Source organism: Nicotiana tabacum, chromosome 4 (genome assembly GCF_000715075.1).
Source record: "Nicotiana tabacum cultivar K326 chromosome 4, ASM71507v2, whole genome shotgun sequence".
In the NCBI taxonomy this organism is placed as follows: Eukaryota; Viridiplantae; Streptophyta; class Magnoliopsida; order Solanales; family Solanaceae; genus Nicotiana; species Nicotiana tabacum.
Genome location: NC_134083.1, coordinates 52,460,624 through 52,474,660, shown reverse-complemented (window position 1 = coordinate 52,474,660; position 14,037 = coordinate 52,460,624). Strand labels below are relative to the sequence as shown.

Genomic DNA, 14,037 nt, shown 5'->3' with positions numbered 1-14,037 from the left:
CTGACATAGTCCTTGGAAACGTTCGGATAATTGTAAGTGTCCGTAATTTTCAAGAAGTTCTGAATGTGCCTCTGCGGGTCCTCATGAGATAGACCCACATATTGGCCTGTGAACTGAATCAGCTGTACCATGTACTGTTTGAGTTCAAAATGTCCCGTGATATCGGGCTTTACGATAGCCTGAGTCATATTAGCAAGATTGAGCCTTGCGGCTTCTATCACCGGATGCTCCTCATTACCTGCCATCTCTATTGGCTGTGGTTGAACTACGATGTCCAACTCTCTTTCTATTCTCGTTCTAGCTTCGACTTTCCTCCTCACTCTATGAAGTGTTCGTTCAATCTCTGGATCAAAAGGAAGGAGGTTGTTTGCACTTCTAGTCCTCCGCATTCAAGAGAAGATTCTGCGTTAACAGAAACAAGGCAAACTGAAAATTAAAACTTGAACTAATAAGTAATAAAAGCTTAACTCAGTCAAGTAGCTAATTTCTAAGTCCCCGGCAACGGCGCCAAAAATTTGTTGCGACCAAACACACTCACGCAAGTATACGTGATCGTCAAGTAATAGAGTAGTGAATAAAGTATCGTTCCCACGAAGACTTATGATTAACTTTTGACTAATTCAACTCAAATAGCTTATTGATTCAAGCGATTTCTTATAAAATAGATAATTGTCTAATTTACTACCTAAAGATTATCAAGTAATGAAATACTAGAAATCAACACAACACTTAAATAATTTTAAATAAAAATCAATGGGAGATAATATTCCAGGGTCACGGGTTATCTAACAATCATGTTGTATGCTTAGTTCAAAATAACTAATTGTTTTATCTGGATTGTTGATTCACAGAGTTAATATTACTCATAAGAATCCGTCGAGTCCTTACTCGCCTATTCAAGCTAACTTAATACCTATATGTCTATGGAATTAAGATTAACAAGAACGCACTTACAATTCCTGTATTGCAACCGAGTAAGGCAATTAGGTATATATCTATCTTAATTGCGAATCCATTCCCCGATGTCCGGGTTTAAGAAATTGCTCTATTTAATTCTATATGCAATCTAGAGTTCCCACTTTCGAGTTCAACTCTAGATTCGTAGATAGGATTTCACTGTTAGCTACTCAGCAAAATAATTAAAAACAGAATTAAATAAACAACCCAATATGATAAAATCAACTTCGTCAAATTAAACTTCAAATATCAACATTCATGTATACCCATGACCCTAGAACAATAGGTTTCTTAGCCACTCATGTTCATACAATCATAAAAAATCATGTTTTCAAATATAAAATCAATGAATACTAGGAAAGGGATGGAAGAATTGATCAAATCCTTGCTTTTGAGTGTTTTGTGCCTCCTCCCTCCTTTAAATCACGGTCCCCCTCTCAAAAATAGGTTTAGGTTGGCTTTTATATGAGTTGGGGGCGTCTAGGGGTTGAAATAATCGAGTCCTAGTCCAAAAAGGAAACTTCCCGTCTTGAGCGTCCAGGGCAGCGTGGGGCGCTGGCCCTGGCGCTCAAACATTTTGGATTCTGGAAATTGCGCCACAGCCAGCGCCCCACGCTCGCTATAGCCCTCAAATCTCACTTTTTGCGTTTTTGTCCCGATTTCGCTTCAATTCGCGCTCTTTCGTCCCAAATTGCATCTGAATGATCCCTACACATAGAAATACCAAAATTTAGCACAAATAATCATATTAAACATCTCAAATCGTCGAGACATGAGCAAAATATGAGGCGGTATATATCAAAATATGCATACATTAAGCCGATTATCAACTATGAGCCAGGGCAACTTGTGGTTTCAAAATTACTACTACCTGTGGTTCATAATATATAATCTTCTAAGGTTTTCTTGCATTTTAACAAAGATGAATAGCCTTAGTCATAAAATTATATGTTCAAGTTATTCTTTATTTCTTTTAAATATCTTAGTTAATTGACACTTCACTAAGAGTGAGTTTGAAAGAAAATAAAGTAATAAATGCATTTTTTCTCTAAAACTCCAATGTACTAGAACAAATTCAATTTACTAAAACATTACTCCCTTCATTCCAAAAAGATTTACATTATTTCTTATGAATTTGACTTATATACATCGATAATATAAAAAAATATATAATATCAAATTATATTTGTATGAATGCTGTTTAATTTACTAAGTTATCACTCCCTAATGATTCAAGCGAGAAAATCGAAAAGGAGGACGGATCTGTTATATTTTTTCTAGAGTGACGGTAAAATTTATCAAATTAAAATAACAAAGTGGTAACTTGCTGGAACATAAATTTTCTGGTCATTTTCAGTTTTTTCACATTAATTTAGTAGACATGAAATAATTTGCAATTCCATCATTTAATGAACTGCCTCAATATAGAGACTTACAAATACGGCACACTTAAAATAAATGCGAGGAGTCAGTTGGCACTTTTTTGAAGAACTTGCTGTCCCTATTTAATTGTCTTTAGTTTTTCTTTTTATCTTGTGTTGTTCCACAATTTTTTTTTCTCTTTTCTTCAAGAAAACAGAATTTTCGTCATTTCCTCATTTGAAAATGTATTTCTAGACTCACCTTTTTAATCAATGATAAAAATGTATCATTGAGCTGAGCATGTTTTCTGTTCAAAGAAAGTTCTAAAATTTTCTTGACTTTCTCTTTACTTATGGACACATGCCATTTTTTAACACAATAAATGTTAATTTCCACTTTAATACCCGTGCCAAATCAATTAAAATACTTAGATTGAGAGGATGGAATTCTCAAAATTTTGAGTGGTTCAATTCAATCCATTGAGTGGATAAATAGTGTTATGAAACCATGGTATATTGAAAAAGTGTAAGGATAAGAGCAATATCAACATCAGAAGGTAGAGTCCACTGCCACAAATGCCGACGAATTAGAGACAATTCGCAACTTGGAGTCTCTATACAAAACACGTATTGCATACTTGACCCCTCTTTATCTTTAATGGCCATCGACTAAAACAAGAAATATAATTCAATTTTGGCCTAACTTTGCTCTCTATGCAATAGCCCTTCAAATTAAGCTCAGCTCTCATTTTCTTGCCCCTTTAGGTTACCATCATACATTATTGTACTAATTTCAAATGGCAGCCCCAATATATTCTTGTGCTATTTCATATCAGACCCTTCCTTATCTATTTGTTTCACCTCCCCAAAGCTCTAAGTTAACATGTGTTGATTTCAAGCGAAAGAGGTTGAAAATTCAACTTTATATTTTACTTTCAGTAATAAGTTTTTATAGTCATATTCTTAAATGTTAAAAGTATTTTTTCCCCTCAAGTTGCCTTATAGAAGTACCTAACTTGCTGCTTTATCTCTGCCTCTTTTCTTCTGGTAGCAATAATATGACAAGGTGAAAATGAAAGTAGTACACTAACATTTCTCTAGCAGATAAACTTAGTAATAACTACTTTAAGATATTATACAAACTTTATTAAGTAATCTAAAAATCAAAATAATATCTTAATTTTCATTTATTATCAAAAGTGTAAATATCAAGAGACCAAAGGTATATAACTTACAAAAATTTCCAACTTTGACGACCATCATTATTAAACAGTAAGCGTTACTCAATTTGACCAAACAAGGTACACCAAATGCTGCATAGAGTACCGAGAGTAAGGTGCATTGCACTGGCACCTTCTTTTGTTTTTTTTCCTTCCGCAGAAACAGAAATAAAATTAAATGGTTAAGGGGACACTTTGGAAGGAGAGAAAGGGAGAAGGAGGCGCAGTTAAAAGGTAAAGAAGGAGGAGAGAGTATAACAATAACAACAAATACAAAAGCCAATAACCACAAAAAAATAAATAAGGGAAATTTCATTTCTCTTATCTATTCGCCTCTACAAATTTTTTCCTGATAATATATATATATATATATATATATATATATATATATATATATATATATATATATATATATATATCTTTCGACACAAGGTTTATAACCTCTCCTTTTTCTTCTGGTTTTCATAGAGATGATTTCTGGTGCCTCCGTTTTGTTTTAATGGGTATCTTCTGAAAATAATCTTCTCCTCTTTTTTCTCCCCTTTTCCCCTTTCCTTATTTGTAATTAATCACTTAAAATTGTTAATTTTGTTTGATGATGATGATTGATGGAGGACTTGATAACTGAAGATGATCGTATTATTGTTAACTGAAAACTTGAATGTCGAAGATACTTTTCAAGTTATTTTTCATAGGATTTTAGAGGAAATGAAGGAGAAAATTGCAATTGATCGCTACTTTTTTAGCTCATATAATCTGTATAGTTCACATATTAATTATTGATTTTGCTGAAAACCGCCCCTAGCTATCTCTCTCTACGATCAGTCTCATTTTAGATCGGATTAATTGAAACTTTCATCAGATAAATCCTACGGAGATTTTAGGTGATCATAGCAATGTATGTTAAATAGCTAATATGTTTTCAGCATTTTCTTTTTTGCAGATGATTAGTTTGACTAGGAGACAGGACTAATGTTTCTACATTTCCTTTTTCAGGATTTGGTTTGATCTTGTGGAACGAATCATGGGTTGCAAGTCTAGTATATTACAGTGGTTTGAAGCCTGTGCTTATTGTTCTTACTTCCTATTCAGGTCGAATGTAGATGCTGGATTGTTTGATGAAACGTTTCTGGGAATTCCGTTGATAGATAGGTAGCGTTATCGAGTGTGTGATGATAGATAATGTTGTAGCGTTTACCTAGTTGTGCTGCATTTAGGTTTGTTCCATTGGTAGGAGATTGAACTGCTGGTAATTTCATGGGGCTGAGATTATTAGATATTGAATTTCTGTAAGACAGGAGATAGAATTTATGTAGTGTAGTAGATTAGATATTTGAGATTTCGACAAGAAGTTTGTGAGAAGTAACAAATTTTAAGTTAGAGATGGGGTTGCCTCAAGTGCCCTCCAGCAGTGCTGCTGAGGAAGTGGCCACATCATTGAGCACATTTGTTCAAACTCCTGCTAGATTTGCTGGCAATATGAGCAGCTGTGATATGAGTGGAATGCACATAAGTTGCCTTAGCAATCGCACATCAGCAGCAGATTTTGCATTCGCCTCGTCTAGGGATATTTCGAGGGATGCTGATGTTCTTAGTATTCATAAAGATGGTTTGACAAACATGCATAAATTGAGGATTGACTCTGCAGAAAAGCATGGCTTCTTAACCCATAATGGTGCAAGGACTACTACCCAGAGTCCTGCGTCAAGGATTATCGGGTTTGAATCAAAAATTGCGATGAAAAGCGCTGCTAATTTATTCGAAGCAAATCCATCTGATGATGTTCACTCATCTACTGTGGTTCGGGACATTGACAAAATGAATGAGACTACAAATTCATTAGTTAGGAAACGCTTGTTGTCACCTTTGAATGGCATGGTTCTTCCAGATAAATTTGCAGGTGAATCTCTGGATATTGGTGGTAGTACTGTTTTTAGGAGTAATTCCAACTTCACATTTGATAAATATGGTGCTCCCTCACAAGAACATAAGAAGGCTCATATAGGCAACACAAACAACTTTAGTAATAAAAATTGGTTCATGCCATCTTTACCTAGGGGGAATTGTTCACCAAATGAGACCTATGGAGGAGTCTCCCCTTTTGTCACAGATGGCCCTTTGTTCAATGACGAGGGGCGTGAATCTGAGATTCTGTTTACTCCTCCTTCCCCTGGGTTAGATTTTTGTGCAGATATGATAAAAACACAGTTGAAAGATGGGGCAATGCACATACCCGGAAAAAATACATTCTCGCCACCACTGTCTCTTTCTCCTCTTGGACCAAAATCTCATATGAGGGTGAGACGTTCTGAATGGTTAAGGAATTATTGGGAGGATCATGACGATAACTACTTAACTTTGAAGGATGTGGAACATTCACTTGATCGAAGTCTTTCAGATATTATATCTCCCCGGAAAGAAGAGGATTGCAGAACGGGAAGTGATTTTTTCCGAGATGTTGAAGTTTTTGAGATGAACTTTGAACGTCTCACGCCTGAAAGTATAAGTGCCATGAGGCGGTCCAAGTCACAAAACTCAGCTCCGACAAATCAATGTGCAAGATTTGGTAGAAGTCTTAGTGGACTGTCTGTAAAAAGGTCCTTAGTTGGTTCATTCGAGGAGTCACTCTTATCTGGTCGTTTGGCATCCAGCGTAGTGAGCCAGGTGGATCTTACTGCCTCAATTATCTAGAATGATGCTATTAGTATTCTTTCAGATGTCATCCATTTTATCCTTGGTCTTCCTTTAGTGCATTAGTCTTCCTTGATCTCTTTGTTTAAGCATTCATGCCATGATCTTGTAAATGGTTCGCCGAATTGCTTTTGTTGACAAATTGTAATATACTCGTGCAGAGAATTGATGGTTTTCTTGCTGTCCTTAGTATCACTGGAGGAAATTTCTCACCACATCCCCAGAAGCTTCCATTTGCAGTAACTAGTGTAGATGGCGATAACTTCTTGCTGTACTACTCATCAATAGATCTTGGAAGACCAGGTAGTGAGGGTAAAGGCTCACGAATCAGGAACTCTAGCACTAATGGTTCACAAACAAACAAGGGCCGCATACGTATACCGATGAAAGGGCGCATACAACTGGTATTCTGCTCCTATCCTCTCATCTTGCGTGTGCATGTGGAATTGCCTTATTTTAATGAGTGGAATTTCCGTGTAAAAGAGATAGCCCTGAAACATATCTCTGCTCTGGGAAAAAGGAACCCATCCTTGTAACTCTAAGCACTCTATCAGTTGCATTTGCTAATTTGATGAAGAAAAAATGGTTTGATATTGAAGAATTTAGTGTTCCTTCTTCTGTGCACAAGTTGGTCCAGACACCACTATTATAAGAACAAAGTAGAAATTTTCCTTCTTTATGACTGCTACAGCTCTTTGTGACATCTAGTTATAGGAGACATACATTTTTTGGTAATTTTTGCTTCTGGTTTGAACATAAATGTTCTTTATCTTTCCTGAATTCATTATGTATAGTACAAACTTTTGATTGCTATTTCCAGGTTCTCAGCAATCCAGAGAGGACACCTATCCATACATTCTTTTGTAGCTATGATTTGAGTGACATGCCAGCTGGTACTAAGGTAGGTTCAAGCTGTATTACCACTTTGAGGTGGGATTTTTTATTTGTTTTAAGGTGAACTTGAGGTGGAGAAAGGCATGTAACTTTGATATAATTTAGAGAGCTTTTGTTGTTTATCATAGTTATGCAACAAGCTGCATTTCCTCATCTATTCACTTGAAATATTCTCTATTTGTTCAGCATGCAGTTTCTTTCTAACACTCTCTCTATTCCTTTTTTATGATGGTGTTTGATTGGATTGTTTAAAGTGTGAATTTGACTTATTCATTATATTAGTGGTAATAAAGGAATTATTGAAGTAGTGGTTGAATAGTTTATTTTATGGAGAAAACATCACATCAAGTTGAAAAGTTGAATGGTTAAGTGAATATTAATGCTTGAAAGTTGTTAAATTTATATAGAATAATATTATTAGTGAAATTGCATTAAACATTTTGAAATGTTCAAAAATGAAAAGAGTGTCATATAAATGGAATGGAGGGGAGCTGCTTATTTCTTTATTAACGAAAGCACTTGAAGCTTTTAATGTCTTGTTGATTATATCAAACTAGATACCATAGACAAATTACAAAATTTTTTAAATGCGCGGCAAAGATCGATTGCTACCTTATTTTTCCATCACTTAGGTTTTGCTTGGTCAAATTTATTAGTGACATGTTATTGAATAATAACTCCGCAAAAATGTTTTTATTTTGGAGGGGGTTTCAGTTGATATCATGCTTTGGTTGACCTGCAGCCAACATTGTGTATGAGCCATATTTAATCTCCTTATTGGAAAATATCTAGCATGGTCATCAGTTTATTTGCTCAATTTTGCGATGGAAAATGGCTTAAATCCATGAAGCATCTGCATATGCTAGATAATTAATCTATTCACGAGCTTTAAATTGAGAGCAGAACTAATGTTATGTCGCAATGAAAGCTAGGCCTTAAAAGCCGAACATATAGAAATGCAAATGTTAAGGTTGAATGCGTTGTCATACTAGTTTTTACAATTGATCACATTAACGGGTGCAAATAGTAACATAGAGGGTAAAAGGAGAGATTAGATAGTTTGGCCATATCTGACGTAAACCTCCAAATGCACCAGTCTATTAGTGCGCCACTACGATGATTGACAGTATTAGAGCAGACTCTGTAGACCTAAAAGCACATGGAAGAAAGTTGTTACAAAAGTTTTATGATGCCTCAAAATCCATGCGAACTTAGAGAGAATAAATATGAGGGAAGTAATGAGTCCATATGGACTATATCAACTAGTTTGGATTAAGGTTTTGTCGTTATTGGTACATCTTTACATTAGGTTTGGTGTTTGACATGAGCTTTAATATGGCAGATTATGTCAATGCAGGGATAAGCGTGAGATTTAAAATATCTCTAATTGTAGTATTCTAAGAGGAAAGTTGTTACAAAAATTTTATGACCCCTCAAAATTCATGCGAACTTAGCGAGAATAAATATGAGGGAAGTAATGAGCCCATATGGACTGTATCAACTAGTTTGGATTAAGGTTTTGTCGTTATTGGCACCTTTACATTAGGTTTGGTGTTTGACATGAGCTTTAGTATTGCAGATTTTGTCAATGTAGGGATAAGCGTGAGATTTAAAATATCTCTAATTGTTGTATTCTAAGTTATCTTAAAATACAAATCATTGAGCATTGAAATGAAAGGAGCCAATAGAGTAGGATGGATATAGAGGATTTATATAGCAAACTACTACTAGTTTGGGATTGTTGGTGTGTCGATGGTTGTTATTTTGAAGCTAATTCATTGGTTGGATCCATGCTTTTTGAAGAGTAAGGAGGAGTAGGAAAGAATATGAGTTTCCTCTGCATCATGAAGTCTGAAGTTGCAACAAGGAGAAAATCTTTGACAAGTTTCTCAGTAACCTCTTGCCATGTGGGTTGTTGTATGAAAATCCTAAATTTATGAGTTTTTTCATATCCTTCAACTATTAAGCTTCCATCTCTTTGCTTTCCTTGGCTTCGATTCAGCATAGAGGGTCTGGTGAAACAGTAAGTTGAAACAAAATAGTTTCTCCAAATATTACGCCGTTGCCATAGCCTTGAACACTTTTTCTTTTCATCACTATTTGAACTCCATTGCATGAAGCATTGTTCTTCAGCCAAACTAGTGAAACAGGGGATCACTAGCCAATGCAACTGTTTGTCTGCAGCCCAATTGTTGCCTGTTGATTCCTTCACTGGTCTTAATGATTTGGTCCGCTGAACTATCTTTGCAAGCGATCCTGGTTTCAGTTCACTGTAATTGAATATTTGTTTTCCTAGTATTGGTATTGGATGATCTCTGCATGTAAATGTGTAACTGGAAGATAGGTGCAGTTGTGTCCAGCTAACACAATTTCGTATATGATATTTTAGTGATTACTTTGGTTTTGATGGGATATACATGGAGCATTAGATTAAAGTCATACTAGCATTTATGTGAATCCATATCTGACAATGGTGATCTCACTCTAGTTATGTGATTGCAGACATTTTTACGTCAAAAGATTAACTTGTCGCTGGATAAAGCTGGAAACAAGAGTTTAGATAGAAAGATGGATAGTGGACCACCTTCAGTTACTAGTGTTGAGGATTCTATGCTGCATAACAGTTCAATTCTGTATTCTAGCAAATCTCATGGTAGTGGCGAGGCAGGCCATCCTGGAACCAAACCTGTTAATAACACTTCAAAGGTGAATGATAGTACTGCTAATTCTAGCGTTCTTCGTTATGCTCTACATCTCTGGTTCTTGTGTCCCTATCCAAAGAAGAGCTCAAAATCAGGTCTTCAGTGCAAAAATGATCAGTCCTCTCCAACAGTAAGAAATGTTATGGACACTGAAGGGGGAAGACGATTCTATTTGTACAACGATATGAGAGTAGTTTTCCCTCAACGACATTCAGATGCTGATGAAGGCAAGGTATGTCTAACATGGTATATGGTTTACGCTGCATTATCTATCTACTGTCTGCTAAAGCATCTATAAATATCATAGAAAGATTTAGTGATGTTGGACTAGATTGACCTCTGAGGTGCATACTGTTTACCCTGTTGCCTCAGTGTGTTGACTGGATGTTTTGCTGGGTTGAAATTGGTTAATATGAAGAAAACTATGTTGTGATTACTAATTTAGACTTGTTGGTGTGTGGATATAATTCCTCAGCTCAGTTGGAGAGGAGACACATTTATTTAATTAATTTTGTGTTTGCAAATGTCTGCAACTCGTTCCTTAACGAGCAGGTGATTAATTTTCTTATGCGAATTCTGTGAAAGTATTCTTTGTTAATTGGTGGCATGAGACTTGGACCTTTGTTCAAACCTGTTGAGAATTGTTTTTCTTGAGCCGAGGGTTTTTGGAAACAACCTCTCTACCTTCATAAGGTAGGTGTAAGGTCTGCGTACATTTTACCCTCTCTAGACCCCACAATGTGGGAATACACTGGGTATGTTGTTGTTGTTGTTGTTGTAGGCTTGGACCTTTGACTTTTAACCTTTAAATTAGATGGTTCACTCAATTCAACGTGGTATTTTTGTCGACAGAGTTGTTAGGTTTTAGTGTCATTGCAATCCATTAACAAAATTATTTCCATGTGTTTGGTTGTAAGAGGCATTTTGTAGACCTAATTAATAAGTAACCTTGTTCTCTAGAAGGGACCCAGGGATTTTACAGTCGCTGGTGTTCCACCATGAGAGGCCCTTAAATTTAAGTTCCACCATGAGAAGAACCGTACTTAGTGATTGTGTCCCTTGGTGAGAGGAGATCGGGCGAGTGTAGACAACGAGCAAAAGAAAGAAAAGAGAAGGATTAAGGCAACCAGATTTCATGAGTTGTGTCGTGGGCGAGAGAAAGTCAGGGTGGGGTGTAAAGAAAAAGCAAAAAGAGAAAGAAAGGATCAGTGATAACAAGAAATTTGTCTCACATGGGTGTTTGAGCACCCACCTGTCTCCATATGGGTCTGCGGACCCTGACTGTTCTTGCTCAAACAGTTTTAGTTTTCAGATGAGGTGGTCACAAAATTCAACATGGTGGTGTCGCAGCGGGTCAGGGTCAGCAGATAGATGTTTTTGGTTTGAGAATTACCACCACCTTGCATAATATGTATTTTCGTACTTGGCCCAAGAAAAAGAAATGGTCACACTAAATTTTGTGTGTTGCATACCTAAATAGTTAAATAAATGCGTCGTTCATCTAACAGTTCATGAAGCGTTATTACTGTTTGACATGCCACATCTTATCGTAATGTCCGTGATTATCTGGCTTCATATCTCTTTGCTGGCACGGCTCTCTCTATGTATCTGAATCAACTCACTTATTTCTCCTCTGCTCATAGTTCAGTCCATGTCAGCCATGAGGTATGTTGTATTTTATTAGCTCTTGTTCAGTCTGTTTAGTCATCCTGTTAGAAATTGGCAGTCATCAGGAACATTAAGGAAACTTAGTCTCTACAGAGAAAGAAAAGAACAACATTTCACATTCAGACTAAGAATCATGACAGTGCCATTGTCATTTGATTGCCATCTTCTCCATTTATTGCAACTACAGCAAGAATGGCCTACTGCCAAGTGCCAACCATCCAACCTCTGCTTACTTTCTCCCAAAATGGAGAACTGTGTATTCTCCATTGGAACCAAATGAAGCTAATCTTATGCCTGTGTGGAGTGGCATGCTTTTGGTCATTAATATGTGAACCAGAAAATTTTAGCATTTGCTTTTCAAACATAATAGTATGAGATTCCCCATAACTCGATAATCACGTTCATCATTCATAAATGCATGCATATTCATAATTGCTTGACAATGTTTTTGTGCTTGTTGTCTGACTTAGACGGAATTCCCTTTGGTTATTGTCTTCATTCTTCTGTGGAAGAGTATATTGTCCTTTGGATGCAGAACTACATATTGTTTGGCACTGTAGAGGGTTGCCTGCCTTCCATTGTAATATCAGAGAAACCCAGTTAGTTCAATGGGCACTAATTACAAACCATGTTTTTAAAATTGCAGTTGCATGTGGAACATCATTATCCAAGAGATCCCAAGTATTTTGACATCAGCGACTGACATGATGACTTGTGGATCTCTCACCAACTTGTTTCCTTTGTACATAATTCCCAGTTATCTAGCAGATGGGGCCCCTAAACTCCCATTTCACCTGTAAATTCTTTTGAATAAATAGTTCTATCATTGACCTGTACAGAATTGTACATAAGAGCTTTCTACCATCAATGGAAAACAAAATTTTGATTCTTTTTTTAAGGCCAAATACATACGTATCCCCTTAAAGTTGTCACGAAATTTCACTTAGACACTTCAATTAGGTTACCCAATAGACACTTAAAGTATATAAACCATGTTCCTATTGAACACAAATTTGACATTTTCAAACCAATACAAGTGTGTGCATCTCACTTTCCGGGGACTCTTTCGGCAAGTCAAACTAATTAAAAAATTACAAATCAGCAAAAAAATAAGAGACGTGTCAGAAATTAAAAAGATGGCCAACAAAGAAAAGATTTTTCCATAACTCTTCTTAGTCATCTTCTTCCTTAGGATACATACTGCATTCCCGTCAAACTCTTCTCTCCTATTGAAGCCAGCAAATTTGTTTACGGTTGATGCTAGCCTTCTCATTTTCTTAGAGAAACATTAAAATCTTTTAGAAAAATAAAAATTATCGTTTTTCCCTTTTGTTATCCCTTCTCCCCTGGATATTTTTGATTGATTGGAAGTTTTCTTCTTTATCTTTTATTCAAGCTTGGTGTAGAACTTTGTCAATCTTTAGATTTGCTGTTATACTATTTCCGAACCAAAACCTCCCTCCCCTCGTCATCTTCTTAAAGGGAAATTTAATATCTTTCGATCAAATTCCAGCAAAAATCGACAATTAAATGAATCACAACTACAATAGTACCTCAACATATATTATAAGCAAATTAGTAAGAAATATTTTCCACCAAAGAAGATCCGAAGCCAGACCCAAATACGGCTCGTCCTACCATGAACCCAACTGGTGTCTCCAGCGAAGCTAGGTGGTGGGGATAGCGAAAGGATACATTTTGAGTTTCAGATCAATACCGAAAAAATATTTTAATAGCTTTTTATTTTCATCCCAAAATAAGGTAGAAGGATTCATCATTGGCCATAATAAAAAGAGCTAAAGGAATCAAATTGCTCTTCTCCATTTCTTTCTATTCGTTGTCTATTTCTCTATTATTTCTCTCTTAAGTAGTAGAGTGGTCACGAAAGGAAGAAGTTGATAGCTGGGTTTTGTTGAAGAATAACCAGGAGAAGAGAGAGAAGAAGATTCAGTTATTCACGCGTCTAGCTCAAAGTGAGAATCACTCCTTGCCACATATGCATGAGGTGTTCAATAGGAACATTGTTCATATACTTTAAGTGTCTAATAGGTAACAGTTTTAGTTGAGATGTCTAAGTAAAATTTCGTGATAATTTTAAGGGTACGTATGTATTTTTCTTTTTTTTTTCCTTCCTTTTCACTATTCTGAAGTAGTGATGTAAATCCACTTGCGACTTGGGACTGTTGGTCAGACTGGACTGCCATATCTTCGAAGTGATTGGATAGTTCACTCTCCAAATGGAGTTGAAATAATATTTGAAAATTCAAAATAAAGAAACAATCTGATTTTCTAAATAATGACTTTTTCAGAACTACACAATAGGATGAAGACACTCTCGATTATTAAATTTCATGGGTGGTCATTCAACTTTGTGTTCATTACTCAAAATTTACTTTTTTTTCTATTACGTGAAAGGTAAAAATTGCACGGGCGCCTTATTTGGGCGCCCTCATTTAACCTATACCCACTTTTTAATTTTTTTTAACTTGTACCCACTTTTTAAATAACTTCAGGCATCTTTCACCTCCTCCTTCTCCTCCTTCG

The 14,037-nt window shown here is 36.0% G+C and overlaps 1 protein-coding gene across 2 annotated transcripts; it reads left to right on the top strand.

Moving 5' to 3' along the window:
• The first annotated feature begins 3,581 nt into the window (after positions 1 to 3,581).
• On the top strand, positions 3,582 to 12,384 carry LOC107791319 (uncharacterized). 2 transcript variants are annotated; one of them, XM_016613356.2, is made up of 6 exons: positions 3,582 to 3,772; positions 4,535 to 6,202; positions 6,391 to 6,633; positions 7,050 to 7,130; positions 9,626 to 10,057; positions 12,140 to 12,384. In XM_016613356.2, exons 2-6 carry the CDS (start codon positions 4,922 to 4,924, stop codon positions 12,194 to 12,196), a joined length of 2,094 nt encoding a protein of 697 aa, XP_016468842.2. In that variant the 5' UTR covers positions 3,582 to 3,772; positions 4,535 to 4,921; the 3' UTR covers positions 12,197 to 12,384. The 2 variants fall into 2 exon arrangements, with proteins under 2 accessions (XP_016468842.2, XP_016468841.2); XM_016613355.2 differs by lacking the exon at positions 3,582 to 3,772 and adding an exon at positions 3,800 to 4,041.
• The last annotated feature ends 1,653 nt before the right edge of the window (positions 12,385 to 14,037 follow it).